The sequence below is a fragment of the Panthera onca genome, chromosome C1 (genome assembly GCF_046562875.1).
Source record: "Panthera onca isolate mPanOnc1 chromosome C1, mPanOnc1 haplotype 2, whole genome shotgun sequence".
Lineage (NCBI taxonomy): Eukaryota > Metazoa > Chordata > Mammalia > Carnivora > Felidae > Panthera > Panthera onca.
Window position 1 is genome coordinate 129838520 of NC_138346.1, and position 19134 is coordinate 129857653.

The window sequence follows — 19134 nt, forward strand, 5'->3', positions numbered from 1 at the left end:
TTCACAGAGTATCATGTTCCCTCAGTTTCTTTCTCGTGCTTGTGCTTTCCTGTAGGCAGAACTTAGCACCTTTTAACATATCACCCTCTAATTTTATCTTTCAGAGGAACATTTTATCAAGGCTATTTATGTTTTAAATGTGGCGCGAGAGCACACAAAGAATGTTTGGGAAGAGTAGACAATTGTGGCAGAGTTAATTCTGCTGGTAAGTCATGTTTATTGTTGTCATTCTGTTCTTAATTAGGACATAAACCTTGATAAACATAATTAAGGCCTAATTTACTCTTAATATGTGTTTATTGTGACATACCTGCTTTTGAAACTATCATTTATACGGACAATTAGAAAAAATTGCTTGAAATTCCTGTGACTTCTATACATACCTGGGGGGCAGAGGCCTGCAAGGGGGCCTTGGCAGGTTTCATGTCACCCATTTCATTCAGCCCAGCCCCTGAATCTCAGTACTGCTGTACAGATAAAGCCAAAGCACACAAGTGGAATAAAAAAACCAAAAAATTATTTTTCATTTGTCTTTAGTCCTTAAATTTCTCCCTTGTTCTCTTAAATATTCAGCTCAGAAATGCTAATGATGCCAGAAGTAAACATCATACACACTAATTCATGAATTAATGAATTGAATACATTGTCATTTTGCAGCATTCAACAAAGAGCATATATCCTTTGGATTTCATGTAAATATTTTCCCCTTGGTTTTTAAAAATAATGCTCCATGATTCTTACATGAGCCAGTTGCTAAGGCTGTTGGCAATTATGCATTCAATAGCCTTTTGCCTCTCCCTGCTCCTCTTGGGCTCTCTTCCTTCTCTTTCTTTTCTGGCCTCTTTATTCTTTCTCTTTCTTCTTCTCTTTGTCCTTTTCCCCTGAGTTTCTCTTGTGTTTTATCAATAAGACCTTTCAAAATCAGTAAAACTTTTTGAACAGAAGAAAGGGATCTTTAACAGCTTGAGTTCAAAAGGTAGCCATGTCAACCTTTGATTTTCCCAAAGGAAAAGGTGGACATTGAATTATTTTGGATAATATGAAGAAGAGTGAAACAGAGAATAATAGCTCATTTCAGAGCTGAGTTCAGAAAATGGGCAGTTGTAGAAAAGGTGTGAATTCCATTAGAGACTAAGATCACAGCACATTCTTCTCACTTTGCTCCTTCGGTGGATGGTTTTTAAGGTTCCTGTGAGCCATGAGCTCTCTGTGCTAGGCATGGGCAGCCGTGAGAAGGATCCCAAAGTTAGGTGAGCACCTGCACTGTGCCTGTCTGGTTAGGGCCCTCTGCTGGGTCCTTCCTGCACGTACCTGTTCAATCCTCAGAACAGCTCCTCCCATTTTCTGATGGGGATCAGAGTGTTCATGCAATGTGCTCAAAGTCTGCTAAGACAAAGAGACAAGATTAGTACCCACTAATTTTTCTGAAGGTCAGGAACAGTTTACAGAGTTGTAAAATATAACGGAAGTGTTATATATTATTATTGTTATTCTTTAATTGACCATCTGATACAACTTATCACTTAAATTTTTGTTGTTCTGTCCTTATTTGTCCCCTCCTTTAATCTCTTTGAGGACAGTTAACATATTATGTGTGCATGGTAGGCTAATGTGTTTTTGTAAACCCCCCAGCCCTGTCTTAGGAGTTTCAGTCTGTGAGGAATATAAAATGATCTCATAGTTGGCATGGTTCTTGCATTCTACTAGAAGAGTATAGGACAGTAGTTGAGAGTCAAGCAGAAATGGTTGAAAATCTCGCTCTGCCTTTTGTTACCTACATGAGCTTGGGAATTTTATGTAAACATTCTGAGATTTTGTTTATGCTTCTGTAAAATGGAAATTAGAGGATTCTCGTGAAGATCAAATGGAATAATGTTGATGTTATTAACACAGTGCTGGGCACAGTAAAAACTCAGTGTTTAATCCATGGTGCTGTGATGAGAAGTCAGGTTTTTGTTTGTTTGTTTGTTTGTTTTGAAAGGGATGGCCTTAATCTGTATTTTTGCTGCTGTTTTTATGATGTGAAGAAAATGTGGATAGAAGAAATAGCGAGCACCAAACTTTGAAGTGATATAAATAAGTGATGCTAAAGGACTTCAAATTTTCAACTTTTAGTTAAAAAAAAAAAAAAAAAAAAAAAAAAGTCAATAGGAAATAGTTGGGAACTCCTGGTCAGGCAGATACAAGAGTGGTGCATTCCCCGTTTGTTCCTCTGTCACAGTTGCAGCATCCTCTGCCCTTCACTGAGTAGCTCTGGACCGGGAGACTGTGTGTGATAGCAATAAGCCCATGAGCTCTGGAGTCTTGGTCTGGTTTGAATCCCACTCCAGAGCTTACCACCTGGGTGACTTACTTAACCTTCGTAAGTCTTTGTTTCTTCCCTCCTAAGGTAGGGATAATTACACCTAGCCTTTAAAAGCCTTTTTTTGGGGTGCCTGGGTGGCTCGGTCAGTTAAGCCTCCGACTTCAGCTCAGGTCATGATCTCGTGGTCCGTGAGTTCAAGCCCCGCGTCAGGCTCTGTGTTGACAGCTCAGACCCTGGAGCCTCTTTCAGATTCTGTGTCTCCCTCTTTCTCTGACCCTCCCCTGTTCATGCTCTGTCTCTCTCTGTCTCAAAAATAAATAAATGTTAAAAAAAATAACATTTTTTTTAAATAAATACAAAGTCCCAGGTACAGGTACTGTTTTATCACTGCTGTCAACTCATTTAGACCTATACAGATCCTTTAAAGTTGGCATTGCTGCTGTTCTTACATAGGAAAAACTGAGGCATAGAGAAATAAGTATCTTGCCTTAGTTGCTTAACCAACAGAGTGAAGAAAGTCCAAGCAGTCCAGCTCCTGAGTTTGTTCTTTACCCCTGAGTTATGCTCCCAGTCATGTGAATTAGTGGTGAGGATATATGCCAAATGTGATAGATGCACAGTGCCTAACCCTTGTAAACCACCAGAGTAAAATCATGTGCTTGGTTTTTGTCTAAGAGAGATTTTCCAATTTTTTAATTTTTTTTTTTTTTTTTTTAGCAAAAACACTTCTGAATTTAGTTAAATTAGTAACTACCAAATATGTTTAGGTTTCAGTGCTTTGAAGTGCTGTGAGAAGTTCAGGCATCCCCAGGACCATGCCTGCCCTTTCCCCATGGGTTGTCTCAGAGCTGGAAGATTTAGACACCTTCAGTTCCAGGATCTCTTATTTTAAGATGAGGAAACTGAGTCATAAAAGTATGAAAACAAGGTAACTAAGAATAAGGCTGTTCATGCCCTGCAGATTATAGATAATGGTTATTTACAGCCATATCATTGATTAAAGGTAGCATCATCCTCTAAACTCTTTTATAGAATTCATCGTACTCAAAAGCAGGAAACAAATTTTAAGCCTCTGTCTGAATTTACTTCTTGGAGTTTTAAACATTATTCTCTTGCTCTCTTGGTTTTCTGCCTTGCATTCAAAGTTGTCCTGCATTTTCCTGTTTTATGCAACTGTGTCTTATTCTCTCTTTCTATCCTTTCCTGCTCAAGATTTCTAAGAGACTGATGGCATTGAATGCTCCTAGTCTGTTAATTAGTGGTGTGAGGTATTAAGAACCTGCCCAGGAGGCTGCCCTGTTTTGCCTCTAGATTAGCATTCGTGGGTAGCCCTATGACTAAAGGGCCATGCTTATCCTGAGTGAAGAGGAATCTGATACAGCTGTCAGCAGTCCTCCCCCTCACTCCCAAAGAGACGCCCTCTAAAAGTTGGAAGTTATGACATCCTGTTCTCGAACCCACCCCTTCCTGCACTGTAGTAGGTAGTAACTGCACACAGAGTGTGAGTTTGAGCTTGGTGAGTGTGGTAAAATAGGTAGAATTTTGAGGACATGGGCAAGCTAGAATGTATGGGTGTTTCCCAGCTAGCAGAGAATCAACATTGGCTTAGGTTTTGCACAGAGTACGCTAGTTCAAAAGTATAGTTTTCGATGATGGGTATGACATTGGGGGAAATGTGGATGTAGGGGAGGAGGGCAGGAGGGAGAACAAGATGTATCAAGGGCTGGAGAGCTAGTTTACTTGAATGGGGCTTTTTCTGGAGAAGAGCATTTCAGGAGAACTTGACTTGGGGGAGTGGGGTCAGCTAAATTTAAACAGCTAAATTTAAAGCAAGTCAATGGTATTGATTTAAAGCAAACGCAAATGCTTAGATAATCCAGGTTCCCACATAAAATTTTATCTTAGGTGATTTAAGATTGACCTCAACTTTACAGAGCTTTATAATTCTATTGCTTAATGTAGTCTAACTATATTCTTAGGAGACAAAGAGAGTCTGATAGGCTCAGTATGAGTCAGGAGGCTACTTGTAGCTCAGAAAGCTGTGCCCAGTAGGAATAGTTAGATTAGAAACATTGGGTAGTTGGGGTAGAAGGCAGTTCCAGAAAGTGGATCATGCCATTTTCTCTCAACGTTGGTCCAGGCAGAGAAGGGGGACTAGTTGTACAAAATGACACGGTAGCCCAGGAGTTGATGAAGGTTAGAGAATCTTCTGTTCTACTTGTAATTGCCAAATACACTGGTCATCACAATCTAGGCCTTACCTAACTTGAGTTTTCCCTATTATTCAGTACTCTTAACCATTCCCCTTGACACTTTCCTTCATATCCTACCACATCCCCATGCTGTCCTTTAGCTATCTGATTAATTTCCCTGGCATTAGCTATAACCTACACCCAGGTAGATAAGTCACTAGTTCCACATAAGGCTTTTCTCCTGAACTTTGGATTCAAAATTTCTATCTTCTTCTCCCATCTCCTTTCCCAGGTGTCCTGCAGTGACCTCAAATTTCACATGTCTAAAACCAGCCTCGTTAGTCATTAACAGAGGATTCCTCTGCCTACTCCTTGTCTTAGTTAAAGGTCCAGCATCCATGCACTCACCTGAACCTGGATGTGCGCCTTGATGTGCCCACCTCTCTCATCTTCATTTACTCACCTATTGTTCTTAGCTCTCCTCCTAAGGCTCTCTAGAACCCACTGATAGGGTATTGCTATAGATTAAAAAAAAAATCTCAGTGTCATTTGTTTGGACAACTGCAAAAGTCTCCTAACTCCTTGCTGTCAATCATACTCCTTCTATATGATTTCCAACATGATCTTCATTAAAATCAATTCTGATTGTAAGATTCTACTGCTCCCTATACCTTCCATTCCTTACAGAGTAGTGTCCAAACTTCAGTTAGACTGGAGCTGCTCACTGATAAGAACCATACTTAAGTGATGCCCTTACCTTTGGAAAGCCATGGTAGGTGGATGAGTGAGTGGACAGACAGTGACAAGTATGAGTGACAAGTGATGAGTGGCTGACAAACAGATGGACAGTGTAATGAGTAGAAGTATAGCACTAGGGTTTCTGGGCTCTGAGGATCACTATAGTGTTGGAACCAGAAACAGGAGGCTGTGGGAGATTGGACAGGTTTTGATTCTGCCCTTGTAAAGACTGGAGCCCAACTCGATGAGGGATAAGTGAAATGAAAACCTTCTCTGAATCCCTGGGTGGTGCTTTAAGAATTGAAGATAGACTTGGTAGGACCTTTGCATTCCTTTCTAGTATTTATGCAAGGAAAGGCTCATGCTCTGTGCATCAATCATCAGGCCTTTGACAGTGGAGCCTAGGTTAGGTTAATAAGTAGCGAGGAACAGAACCATATCACAGAACACCTGAGGACAATAATATCTCAATTTCTAGGGAAGTATACTCCCTGATCCAGTCAATCCCATTTTCAGAATTCTTGCTGGGGTTTTACTATTTCCTCTCCTTGAAATGCACTCCCTTTTCTCCCAACAGTTCCAAGATCTATTCTTCCCTTACTTCCTCTACAAGCCCTTTGCCAGTCATTTAACCTCACCTTAGCCACCCAACAGTAGTGTGAATTAAATTGTTCTCTAATTAGTTTGTATGTAGGTTTTATGTATTTGCTGTTAAGCAACTAAAACACTCCTAAAATACTTCAAATACCATTGGGTTTACTACATAAACATTGATTTTTCACACATGCACTCTTGGCTGTGAGTTCCAAAGCCCTCCAAGGTAGCTCCCTTCTAAGAAATGGCTTGGGGATCCGAGCTGGTTCCATCTTGGGACTTTGCAAATTCAACACATGGCTTCCCAGTAGCTGTTCTTAAAACCTCATAAACTGAAATGAATAACACTTTTTTTTCCTTTTAATCACACTGTATTGGTTAAAAACAGTTACATAGCCTCAACTTAATTACATGGGGAGGTAGACAATGTAGTGGAATACATGGACGGTTTGGGCACTTTTCATTTCCTCTAGTAGAGTATGTGTTCATTCCTGTAGGGAATGTATTTCTCATCTTTTGTATTCATCCCTTAGTACCAAGTCCAAAGTCAGGATGCTTAACCTCAAGTTGTTATTCCCTTTTCCCCAAATAGGGATATCTCTGCTCCAATACAATCTTTAATAGTGTTGGATGTAGCTAGACACTAACCAATCAGCATGTGAAATAGCTCTTAGGCATTTCTTTTTGTGGAACTTAAGCCTTATTTGGATGTTGTCTTCCCTGAATTTAGAAACCTTTTATGTTTCTTGCTCTGTCACCCTTAAATTTACCTAGTTTTCATTCATCTTTGAAATAATTACTTGGCAAAAATGCAGTGCATTTCTGAATGAAGTAAGTCATTTATATTAATATTGAACTATGACAGATTATTAACTCAAGTGCATTTGAAATATTTTAAAAAGGTGTTTTTAGTTTTCTGTTTTGTATTTATAAGACAAACTGTGCAACTTAGAAACAAATTTGAAGGCTGGGTGATTAGTTTATGTCTTAACATTTGAGAATTTGCATGGATATGAAGAGCAGGCAATTTCCCTCTCTCATTTTAACTGAACTTGAGTTGATGCCTTCACATTCACCATGGCAACCTCCATGATCAACACGTACATGGCCTCTGAAGTGTGCTGCCAGAACTTTCCAACCTTAATAATGAATAGGTATGGACTCCATTACATGAGACTCTCAACAAGTCTCTGCAGAGCTGATGCAATTCTAGAATGGCATTTCTTTCTCACAGCACACCACCAAGAGGGTCTAATCCAAACTGCGACCTTTTGGGAGCACTTGTGTTTTTCCCCTGCTAAACCCTTCTTACTCTGACTTTGATCAATATAGCTTGCTTTGCAGCCTCTCAGTTTAAACAAAGAAAGTCGCACTGGAAGGCAAATATTGCTGGAGCAGAAACTTCGGTTTAATGCATCTTTTCCTTTAGTGGGAATGCAAGCCTCAGCTGCTCTAATATTTAACCAAAGCAGGTCCCCATTTGCTTCTCTGTTTAATCGTTCTTTTATCTAGGCCACCTCCTGCTCCTGCTGCTGCTATAGCCATTCCTAATTGGAAGGAAGTTGCCTTGGTACCCTAATGGTTTAAACCTGCAGGATTGTTACCTAGAACCTCCACCCCAAAAGGCATCTGAAATGCCTTTTTTATTAATAATAGTGCAGTATTTTATCATAAGAGGTAAGCTCTTAGAACATAGTTTTATTTCAGCCTTGTGCCACTAGGCATTTTATCAGATTGCTTTTACATGAACTGAGACTTGGTCATTGATTTCATTACCAAAAAATGACTTTGGTTCTACTTCATATGACTTAAAGCCTTTCCCATAAATTAGCCCTCTTTTTTTAATTTACCAAGAAAATTTTATTCTCATGGTTGGTTATTATTCCTTCCACTTAACTATTTGGGTGAGTTTAGTGACATACTAATGATTATTAAAGTAAACTGGAAAATATCATGTGGTCTGTTAGAGCTCTTGAAAAGACTTGAAATCAAAATCTCTTTCCAAGTATTTAAACTTTTTCTTCCTAATATTGCTATAGATCTGAGTGGTGAACTTAACATTTGTTTAACTTCAAAATTTTATCAGTTCAACTGTCTTTTAGTTTTAATGTTTGACAAAAATAGCATGTTAGCCATGATGACAAGGCGCCTTCAAAAGCTATTCTGGTTATTACTTTTCTGTGGCCTCTTTTGAGACCAACCGTCTTACTGGACATTGATTTGTTTAGTCTTAACAAATAGAACTTCAGATAAGAGAGCAAATTGTGTAATATTGTATGCTTTGAGAGCCACTTGTATTGGAAAAACAAATATAATAGGACTGAATTTTTTGTTTAAACAAATGAATTATAGTAAGTGAATCTAAAGCCTCGGTGGAAAACAATTCTTTTACACAAATATGCACATTGAACCCTGTGCTGGCATTGAAGATGGAGTTCTGCAAAGCCTCCAAGCACCTCAGTAACACCCCTTCTCTGAATTACATTAAACCAGTCGGGACTTGATGAAAGAATGCAAGGTATAAACCCCTTGAGGGCCTGTGAGTCACCATCTAGAAAGGCTCTTGAAAGGGTAAGAACATTTTATAGTTTGATCAATAGCAGTCTGAGAATAGGCTGCGGGGTAAAGACAAGTTGAGGATTAAAAACTTTGGGAAACTTGAAGAATTGAATTACACTCCTAAGGAAGTTCCCAGGAGAAAAAAGAGAGGACAGAAAGACTTTTTCATCAGATCTCAAGCAGCAACCTTTCTGTTTGGTCAGAATTCAGCTAAAATAGATTTGATGGTCATCAGACCTTATTGTCTTGATCTTGATGCAGAACTGTGACACACAAAGTGTTTTTTAGGGACCCAAGTACCTGCCATAGTAGTTTTGGGTACATATCAAGAGGAGATTGAAGATGTGTTGGAGACTTCAAAATTAAAGCAACCTTTCCATAGAATATTTCATTGAAAGAGGCCCTTATTCTATTTTTCTAGCCAGAATGAGCCTTTACTTTGAAAATGTATGAAGCAATTTTGGCAGTTGGGTCTTTCTCTCTCATCACTGTTATTTTAGTATAAGTTAACAAGCTGTTGCATTAGTATGGTTATCAGAATTTAGATTTTGTTTATAAAGGAGGCAAATAGTTCAATGCTGTGGCCACTAGGGTAAGTACAAAAGTAATAAGATAAGCATTGCTGAACTTAAAACAGGTTCTAAGAATTATTTCAAGACCTTTGGGTTTTGCACTATTCTTAGAAGATTTACAGAAACCTACTATGACACAGAAGTAAATAAAAGCTGAGACTTTTAAGAGCCACTCTGCTAGACTCAGTGTGAGCAGATCAAAGTGTGAACTTCTCCATACCAACTCTATGGAGGAAGTGGGCCTCTTTCCTGGGTGACAGGGTATAGAGGGTAGATATGGTAGCCATGAGGACAGGAAGTGGTGGCAAGGAAAAGGTAAGCCCTAAATAAGAACTCAGGTCCTTAGAGTTGGAGTTACATCCAGCACAAAGCCTCTTTTCCATTTTTCCTACTTGGATTATAATGAAGAGGCTTTGTGTAGAGCAGTTCTTAGTACATTTAATCAGAATTACGAGGAAAGCTGATGAGACATCAAAGAGAGAAAGCAGGAGCCAACAGGAAGTGCGTAAATGAAAGAGGGAGATTGGGTAAGGTGGTCAGCCCAGTCTGGATTGCTTCTGGCTTTGTACCAGTCACCTGTGTGCCTTGCTGGGACCTCTCACTCTCTTGAGTCCTGTAATAGGTGCTTACTCATGCAGGGAGCTGGCCACATTGAACTTACACACTACATAACAAAATATGAAGAGCCTGTCAGTGAGAGTCTTCTATTCCTAGATCTTAGTTTCTGGGTAAAGAGGCACAAGTGTCTGCATAGTTAGATGACCACCTTAGATGCCATCTTTTCCCCTTTCTGAGGAGCAGCCAGATGACCCTTGTGGACCATAGTGTCTCGCTTACTGTCACATCAGCGATCATAGGTTTTATACAAAAATAGAATACATTTAAAACATGCTGTAAAAGACCTACTCACAAGGACATAAAAATACTTATATGCAAATAGTCAGAAAAAAAAAACGCTAATTTTGAATTGAAGTTAAGTTGCATATTCACTTATGAACACTGAACCCAGAAGATCTGAGGTTTTTCCGTTTTGGAGGACATCTGGAAATAGCCAGCCTTTCTCAGTCTCCTTAGATGGAAAACTTAAACTCCTCTCCCATTTGGTGCTTCTTGCAGTTTATGATTCTCAGTTCAGGCTCTTTCTCTAACGCACCAGTAGGAGAAAAAAAAAGTAGTTTAGGGCTATTCTGGAGTATAAGTCTTTCTGGTCAAACCAGCAAAACAGGTGTCACACCTGCTGTTAGGAACCTAAGTTCACCTAACCTGGGTTCTTAGTCTTGACACAGCATCCAGCCAAATGGTACCTATAGAGACCCTTTCCACAAACCTCTTAGGCAGTCTATCTTCTGAAACATTGCTTATTTCTAAATGAGGAAAATAAGTGAAATAGCTTTCTGTCCAGGAATACTCCTTTGTAAAGGCCAACTTCAAACCTGGCAAAGATGCCTTCATAGAAGGCAGTCATTTGTGAAAGCTGGTGGCGTGGGGCTTGAAATTGACAGAGGAGTGCACACGTAACTTTTCTATGGAAAGGTGACTTTGGTCATGAGTCTTCCATTTGCATTAATCAGAAGTACTCTTTTATAAAACAAAACAAAACAACCTTCTGTTCCATGCCCCAGGCAGCTTCCTGTGTAAAGCAATCTGTGGCAGCTAGTCAGGTGTTCAGGTTGGAATTTTCCCCTTGAACTCCAGTTGTGGGACTTCTTGTATGGTCTTACTGAAACAGCTTACAAAGCTCTCATTTAGGCCTGTCCTTTCTTTTCTGGTGTTTCCCTCAGTTTCTTCTTTTTCTCAGATCCCTCTTTAGAAGATCATTTTGGATGGGAGCAGTCAGGCATAGACTCAAAATGACAAGGTGTTTGCCATCACAGCCTGGAAAAGCAATAACGTGTGTAGGTGCTCTTGGAGAAAGGAAGCATAAATATCCAGCAGGTGTCCACGTGCAGTATGTTGCCTTTACTTTCAGAACAACCCTTCACCCTCTGCCACTGTACTCACCTGCAGATCTCCGGGTCCTTTACAACTGTTAGTCATTTTCAAGAACTAAAATGTAATGAGTAGATTGTTGTTTCTGCTTACAGACGAGGAAACTAAAGATGAAAGGGAAAAATTAGCATTGGAGTCGAATCCTGTCAGTTTTTTATTTCCATCTTTAAATTAAACTGTCTTTCCCCCAAAAAATTAAAAAAATAAGAGTTACAGCCACTTAATGAAAAAAAATTCATATGCAATACTGTACAGTGTTAAATTCACAGTTGTTATACTCAATGAAATACCTTTGTAACTTAGTGCGTTTAGACTTAAAACTAGGTGTGTTGAAAGGTTCCCACCTAGCTTTTTCTCATGCATGTAAATTTAGTGCAAGCCTCTGTTTCAAGGAGCTTTATGTGGTTGGATTGACATTGCTTAATCAACAATTGAAAAAGTTAAGCATAACCTAGAAGTCATTTAGAACTGTGAGTCACTTTCCTGACAAGCCAATAAGGCAAGAGAACCTGGGTTGCAAAACAATTACTAGCCCAGCCTGAGGGACCCTGGAAATATATTACAAGTATTAGTTAGGGAAACAAAGCAGCAGTGTTTTACCAAGCTGCAGAGAACAAGCTAAGGTTGCTAACTAAACAAAATAACTTTACACTGACAATGCCAATTTTTACATTTGTTTCAGAACAAGGGACGCTCAAACCACCGGAGGTAAGATTAACATTTAAAATTTTTTATATAACTTTTGCATTTCAGGTTGTTTGTTAACTTAAGCAGGCTTGAGCTTTTAGAATGCTAAATGTGCGTCTTAAAATGGATAGAAACAGAGCTAGAGAAATCAAGTGCTTATGAATTAAATGCACAGGTTAAATCAGAGGAGTTTTCAGTCACTGTCTGGAGATCTTAGGTAGAGGGAAAATGTGAATATTTAAGAATGTGTGTGATATGGAACATCATACTTAGGTACTTATTCAGGTAAATTTCAAATACTCTAACAACGTGTGGCCCTAATATCGGGATACTTTTCCCTAGTTTCCTGCAGAATTCCACAAAACCCTGAGGTTTGTAAAAGTTAATGCAACTATATTCATTTCTTTGGAATAAATATCTTTGATCCTACTAGTACAGAAGGAAGGTAGCCCTCACCCCAGGGAGTTGGTAGATGTGTCCCTGTCATGAAACATTGCATGGCTGCCCAACATTTGCTAGTCCTGAAAAGTTCTAACAGTGTTCATCTCAGAATGTGGTTTCATGTTTCTAGTAGTTGTCTATTTGAGCACAAACATGATTTGTATCATGTCTTATTGATCAAAAGCAAGATCTGATAGCATTTTCTTTCAGCTTAACACAGTTTAAGGTCTAACGGCTTAGAACTGTGTGATCCCTGTCACCTCTCAGAATAAAGGTATTTAAAAAAAATATGAAAGAATGAAAAATATGACAGATTCCACCGTTGCCTTGGCCTTTAACCAAAAGTAGCAGATTTCTCATCTGACCTCCCAAAAATAATATCATGGAGAAAATTAAAATATAAAATGTATGTGATTGTTATGTGAATCAAAAGTACAGTAATTTGAGAATTTCAGAGTAAAAGAATGACAAAAAAAAATTCTATACAAAATTATTTTAATGTAATAATTATGTATCATTAAGGGTGGTATAATATTTTTTAATAGGCTGGCATTTATATTGTGAAAATAATGAAAAGCACAGTAAGATTAAATAAGCAATTATTTCTGCTTCTCTTTTGCATAAGCGCATAATTTGCACATATAGGGTATCAAGAATGTGCTATGGGGATGCTCATATGCACTTCTTCAGTGTTTCAGTTAAGAATTTTAGTCTAGAATCTAGATCAAGGAATATCATAAAAATAGTTTATGCAGGCTTTTCTAGGGCTAAAATTAATTAATGTGAAACTTCTTTTACTGTTTAGTTGTCAGGTCAGATTTTTCATCAGGACTATAAGGGTGCTGCCAATGAAGATTTTGGAAAGTGGCCTGCTTTCTCTTATTCTCACACTTCCTTAGATTATTGAGACAGAACTCTGAACTTGAACGAAGTATTACTTTACATTTACCCTATTACCTATATGTATTATTATTTTTTCCAAAGAAGATGATTCACTTGATTTTATTTAAGTAATGTGAAGTGGGTGTATTTACAGAAAGTGTGCTAATAAGAAGTAGTTAATAATTTTCACATGATACTAAATAATTCTCTCCAAGCATTTTATCCTTTTAAAAAATTACAGGGAAGCCTATTATGAAATGAATTAATTCTCACGTTGACTTTTTTTTAATGCAGCATCAGTTGTTTTGCGACTTGCTTAAGTATTGAATACAATAAGTGCAATTTTTATTTAATGTGTGATTCTGCTCATCTTTATTTTGGATGCATAATTATAGTAAGCTCTTATATTACCCAATCTATTTGGAAACCTTAACTTGGTTTAAGGAGAAATGTAGCAAAAAAACGTTAAGAAGCATCTTTCACTTTATGCTTTTCCACCAAGACTGTGTGGAGGGTGGTTTAATTCTCTGAGGCAGATGCTTGTATGATGTTCAGGAGTCTTCCTAGTAGTAAATAATAAAACCCTTTTGTAAGCTCTGTCATCTGTAGTTTCCCCACTCTTGAAGTTCTTTCTCTCCATATACCAGTTTGTAGTCCTATTCTGTTCCCCTTTCAGTAGCTATGATTGTGACTTTGTAATTTTTAATTTTACACTTTATTCTTAAGGTAGGTCAGTTTTTAATAGCTACAGGATCTGTAGGCCTTCATGAGTCCCCTTCATGTTCATCCTATGTTCTATTCTGGAGTGGGCCTTCAGAAGCTGCCTTCAGCTGTGGGAAGTAAGATTATTATTACCTATCTATTTAACACATATGCACTCTAAATCCATTCCTTAATTTGGTGTTTTGTTTTTTTTTAACCTTTAAAACTGAGGAACCAAAGCCAGTTCCATGGCAAATGAACCTTTTGCTTATTTTGTTGGTAAAATCAACAGAGAATTAAGTTTATCCCAAGAGGCAAGAAGAGATTCTTGGATGATGAAAGTATTTCTTTTAGAAAAAGACAAGGTAATGGGTAATGAAGCAAGAAATAACTCAAATGCTTCTAAAATTAGGTTGGTTGGTTGTCCCCTCCCCTGCCCCTTCTAGTTTGATCAAAGAAGATTGAGAAAGTTCTAAAGACGATTTCTCCTGATCTCATGGGGCTGCATTTGACAGCTCCCAGGGATTGCCTCTAGGTGTGCACTCCTGTTTTCTCTCCTCTCCCTGCTAGGTACAAAAGCTCTGTCCAAGCTTTTGAGAATATAGGTGGGGGAGGGGAGTAGGTGGGATGGAATATGACAGAATGACAATTGAAATTAGCATTTTAAAATTGTTTATGGTCTGCTAAATATTTACAAATTTTTTTACAATGTAAAATAGTTTTTAGATGCTTTGTTTAAATTTTTTTTTAATGTTTGTTTATTTTGGAGAGAGAGACAGAGCATGAGCTGGGAAGGGGCAGAGAGAGAGGAGGACACAGAATCCAAAGCAGGCTCCAGGCTCTGAGCTGTCAACACAGAGCCCGACATGGGGCTCAAACCCACGAACCCTGAGATCACAACCGAGCTGAAGTCTGATGCTTAACCAGCTGAGCCACCCAGGAGCCCCTGGGTGCTTTTAAAGTAAAATAAATCTCCAAAGGCATTTGGTATAAGTAGCTGAAAAAAAATTTTTTTTCAATACAACAAATCATAATTACACTCATTCTTCCTGTAGAAAAATTTGTTTTCGGGGTCACTGATTTTTCAGGAGAAAAAACCTAAAACATAAGCAGTAGGGCAATAACTTTAAAAAAACAGTTTGTAATTTGTGTGCATGTAAACAGTCAAAATACCATGAAGTTAATAGTAATGATGATGATGATATTATTATTGTTATTATCATTATTAACAACAACAGTAAAGTTGTCACTTAACTGTGTGGCCGGAAGTGTTCCAGGCATTTCACAGGACTCATTTAATTCTCACTACAAATGCTGTGAAGTAGGTGCTATTATTATCCCCATTTTATAGGTGAGAAAACTGAGGCACAGAGATGCTCACAGTCAAACAGCAGGTGCCAAGTGACAAGGTCTGAATTGGAACTCAGGCAGTCTGATTCTAGAATCCATATTCTTTTTTTTTTTTTAATTTTTTAAAATATTTATTTATTTTTGAGAGAGACAGAGTGTGAGCAGAGGAGGGGCAGAGAGAGGGAGACACCAAATCTGAAGCAGACTCCAGGCCTGAGCTGTCAGCAGAGAGCCTGACGCGGGGCTTGAACTCATGGACTGCGAGATCATGACCTGAGGTGAAGTCGGCCGCTTAACCGACTAAGCCACCCAGGTGCCCCTAGAATCCATATTCTTAATAATTATACCATGTTCAGTCTCTCTCTCTCTCACTCTCTCTCTTTTGGATACAGTGTGCACACGAGCAGGGGAAGAGGCAGAAAGAGAGGGAGACAGAGAATCCCAAGCAGGCTCCACACTGTCAGCGCATGACCTGAGCTGAAGTTAAGAGTTAGATGCTTAACTGACTGAGCCACCCAGGCTCCCTTCTCTATTGTTTTTTTCATACAGTGTTATATCAGTTTCAGGTGCACAGTGCAACGATTCATAGTCCTGTTCATTACTCAGTGTTCACCACATAAATGTACTCTTCATCCCCTTTATTTCAGCCACCTCCACCACCGCTCTGGGAATCACCAGTTTGTTCTCTGTACTTAACAATCTGTATGTTCATTTTCTCTTTTTTTCTTTGTTCATTTTTGTTTTTAAATTGCCCATGTGAATGAAATCATATGGTATTTATCTTTCTCTGACTTACGTCATTTAGTATTATACCATCTAGGTCCATCTGTGTTGTTGCAAATTATTCTCTATTTCAGTCCTCACTTCAGGTAGTATAGCATTGGTCTTAAACCCGAGTGCTCTTTTCCACATTTTAAGTCTATGATTTTTAAATGGTACTAGTTTGGGGATTCCAGGAATAAAGCCCTAAGGTTTTATTCCTTTCTTGCCTCCAGCATTTTGATTGTATACAGTATTAGAGCACAGAAAGACAGCTTCTACTGTACATTAAGAAGGTGAAGGGATATGTAGGAAGTAAGTAGCAACATGATATCCATCATTATATATTTTCCTGTTGAAAATATTGTCAGTTGTGGTCATTGTCCTTTATAGAGAGAGCTCTGCAAAATGTTACAACATTTCAGGGAGAACAGATATTTTCATTGAAAGCAGCTTTCTTCCAAATTATCAGCTATGAATCTTGGATTCTCACGCTTCTCCTTTTTGTGTCTTGTCTACCAAGAGCCAAGAGAGACATTTTCTTCTCACTTATAACAGTTTTCTTTATACTAGTTTTTCCAGTACAGTTACCCATCTTGCTCAACACAGGTTCACCGCTGATTTTAATGATCATATTGGGCTTTTTCAAATCCATTTTGAAAGTAGTTTGGTTAAAAACAAAAATTGAAGGGGCGCCTGGGTGGCTCAGTCGGTTGAGCGTCCGACTTCAGCTCAGGTCACGATCTCGCGGTCCGTGAGTTCGAGCCCCGCGTCGGGCTCTGGGCTGATGGCTCGGAGCCTGGAGCCTGCTTCGGATTCTGTGTCTCCCTCTCTCTCTGCCCCTCACCCGTTCATGCTCTCTCTCTGTCTCAAAAATTAAAAAAAAAAAAAAATTTTTTAAATTTCTTCAGTTTTCTCCCACCTTGAGAATCCTGAAAGTCTGCTCAATGAGCTTTGAGACAGGAAGGCTGTAAGAACCTATTTCACCCATTTAACTTGTGAATGAAAACAGCAAGAGGAACCCTAAGAAAAATCCATGGTTAATATGTGCTTAGCAAAGCCAAGTGTGCTCTGAATGAACCCAAGTCTCCTCCAAACACAGGCAAAAATCCCAACACAGAGAGAAAATTGCTTTTGTAAAAATCTAAATTTTGTGGTTGTTACAGACTCAGCATTTCATCCAGTTGTATAATAAAAAGTGATAAGTCCTTATTAATTAGTGAGATTACTTATTAGGTGGGAATGAATTTAATTATTTGTGAAATGGAACATATAACCACGCATTTTCAAACATTTAAAATTTGTTTTGCATCTTATTTATAATTTTTGTAATGCACAATTTTTCATATGGCTTTCTTTTCTATGATAAAAATTAACTTTCATGTTTCACAAGCTGCATGCCTGTTTTATTTCTTAAAGTATTGAGATGCAAGTGACCATATTTAAAACACCATTCTCAGTTAAATGTTTGTTGAAGTCAGAGCTTCAGATCTTGGTTTTGAGGTTGTATATCTTCTCTAGTCTCTGGCCTGTCAGGCCTCAGAAATAGCTGAGTTAGAGTTTTAGACATCACATGTCTTTGCTGGGAGCATTTTCCAACCAAGAATAGCTACTTGGGCTTTGTTCTAATAATTCCTGTGTTCATTATGACTTTCAAAAAAATTTTTTTTGTGCCATAATACCCGGAGATGGCAAATGAAAAGATCTTTCTTTTCTGTGGTGTTATATCAGCAACATCAATTGTAGATGTTCAAGTGAAAGACTTATTAGAGAAACAAAAATGTTAAATTACAAACACGGTAGAAGCACGTTTCGCTCAAATTCAGTCATACTTTTAAATGGAAAAAGTGACACATTTATTGGCCTTCCAAAGTATCACATATTAATACAATTTTACTAATGCAAAATCTTTGTTTTGCTTTGTTTCACTTTTCTGCATAGAAACGGACCAATGGACTACGAAGAAACCCAAGACAGGTGGATCCAGGTGTGTTTTTGATTACTTGTCTGTAATCATAACTTCAGTTAAGTGATTATGAAAGTATATGGGAATTGGTGTAGAAGGTCAGACGGATTGTTGGCCTTTGTTCCTGGCAGTTTGGTATGTGATGAGTGACCAGGAGGCGCCAGTCTACTGTGTAAATCATTTACTTGACAGTGCTTCCTGGGATAGGCTCACGTGATGAGTAACCACCAGTACTGAACTCAAGAACCAGCCATCGAGCTGGGTATTTACTTGCTGAACAGCTTCAGGCTCCCTGGTTAATGACAGTATATCCAACACCCTCCCCTTCTTCCCAAATGTGGAAAGAAAGTCATCCAACAAGCTAGCATTTAAAAATTAGCATTTTGGGGCACCTGGGTGGCTCAGTCGGTTAAGCGTCCGACTTCAGCTCAGGTCACGATCTCACGGTCCGTGAGTTCGAGCCCCGCGTCAGGCTCTGGGCTGATGATGGCCCAGAGCCTGGAGCCTGCTTCCGATTCTGTGTCTCCCTCTCTCTCTGACCCTCCCCCATTCATGCTCTGTCTCTCTCTGTCTCAAAAATAAATAAACGTTAAAAAAAAAAAAAAAAAAAAAAAAATTAGCATTTTATTTTTTTGTTTTTTTTTGTTTTTTTAATTTTTTTAATGTTTATTCTTGAGAGTTAGAGACCGCATGAGCAGGGGAGGGGCAGAGAGAGAGGGAGACACAGAATCCAAAGCAGGCTCCAGGCTCTGAACTGTCCGCACAGAGCCTGATGTGGGGCTCGAACCCATGAACTGCGAGATCATGACCTGAGCTGAAGTCAGATGCTCAACCGACTGAACCACCCAGGCACCCCCAAAATTAGCATTTTCTAAGGGGGTGAAGGAAGTTCATAAACTAGACAATTTTGGTACCCTCCTCTTTTGGGAAAATACTCTTCTTCATACTTCATCTGTACTATTTTATAATAGAAGAATGAATTTAAAGACTTGGTGAACAAGTATCCTCCTTTGAGACCAATTATTTGTCTGCAGAGAGCATACAGTTGTTTTCTATTTAACATCATGAGGTTTGTTTATCATTATTTTAGTATAATTATTTTTCCACCCATTAAACAATGCCTTCCTCAGTTTAATTACCAAAGGTTTGTGGTGTAAATGGTCTTATTATTGTGGGTAAAGGGTACTCATGCCCAAAGGATTCCAAATATACGAATTTGATAATAAATCAGGTGGGGCATGAAGCAACCTTGCTGGAAAATAATCTGGATTGTGTGTTTTGTTTTCTCATCATAAACAGCATTCACCTAGTTGTAAACCTGAGCTTTCAAAGCATTCTAGCTTTTAACTGAAACCACACCCATGGTAGCCATGCCAATTTATGAGCTGTTGGAAAAGA

General features: G+C 38.6%; 1 protein-coding gene across 2 annotated transcripts in view; it reads left to right on the forward strand.

Annotated features, from left to right (window-relative positions):
• The window catches only part of VAV3 (vav guanine nucleotide exchange factor 3), a 362968-nt gene that overhangs the window by 234619 nt on the left and 109215 nt on the right, over positions 1–19134 (forward strand). For both annotated transcript variants that reach the window (XM_060625198.3, XM_060625200.3), the window contains 3 exons: positions 105–205; positions 11632–11657; positions 17712–17757. In XM_060625198.3, coding sequence (XP_060481181.1) covers positions 105–205; positions 11632–11657; positions 17712–17757 — 173 coding nt within the window. The remainder of the gene's footprint in view (positions 1–104; positions 206–11631; positions 11658–17711; positions 17758–19134) is intronic.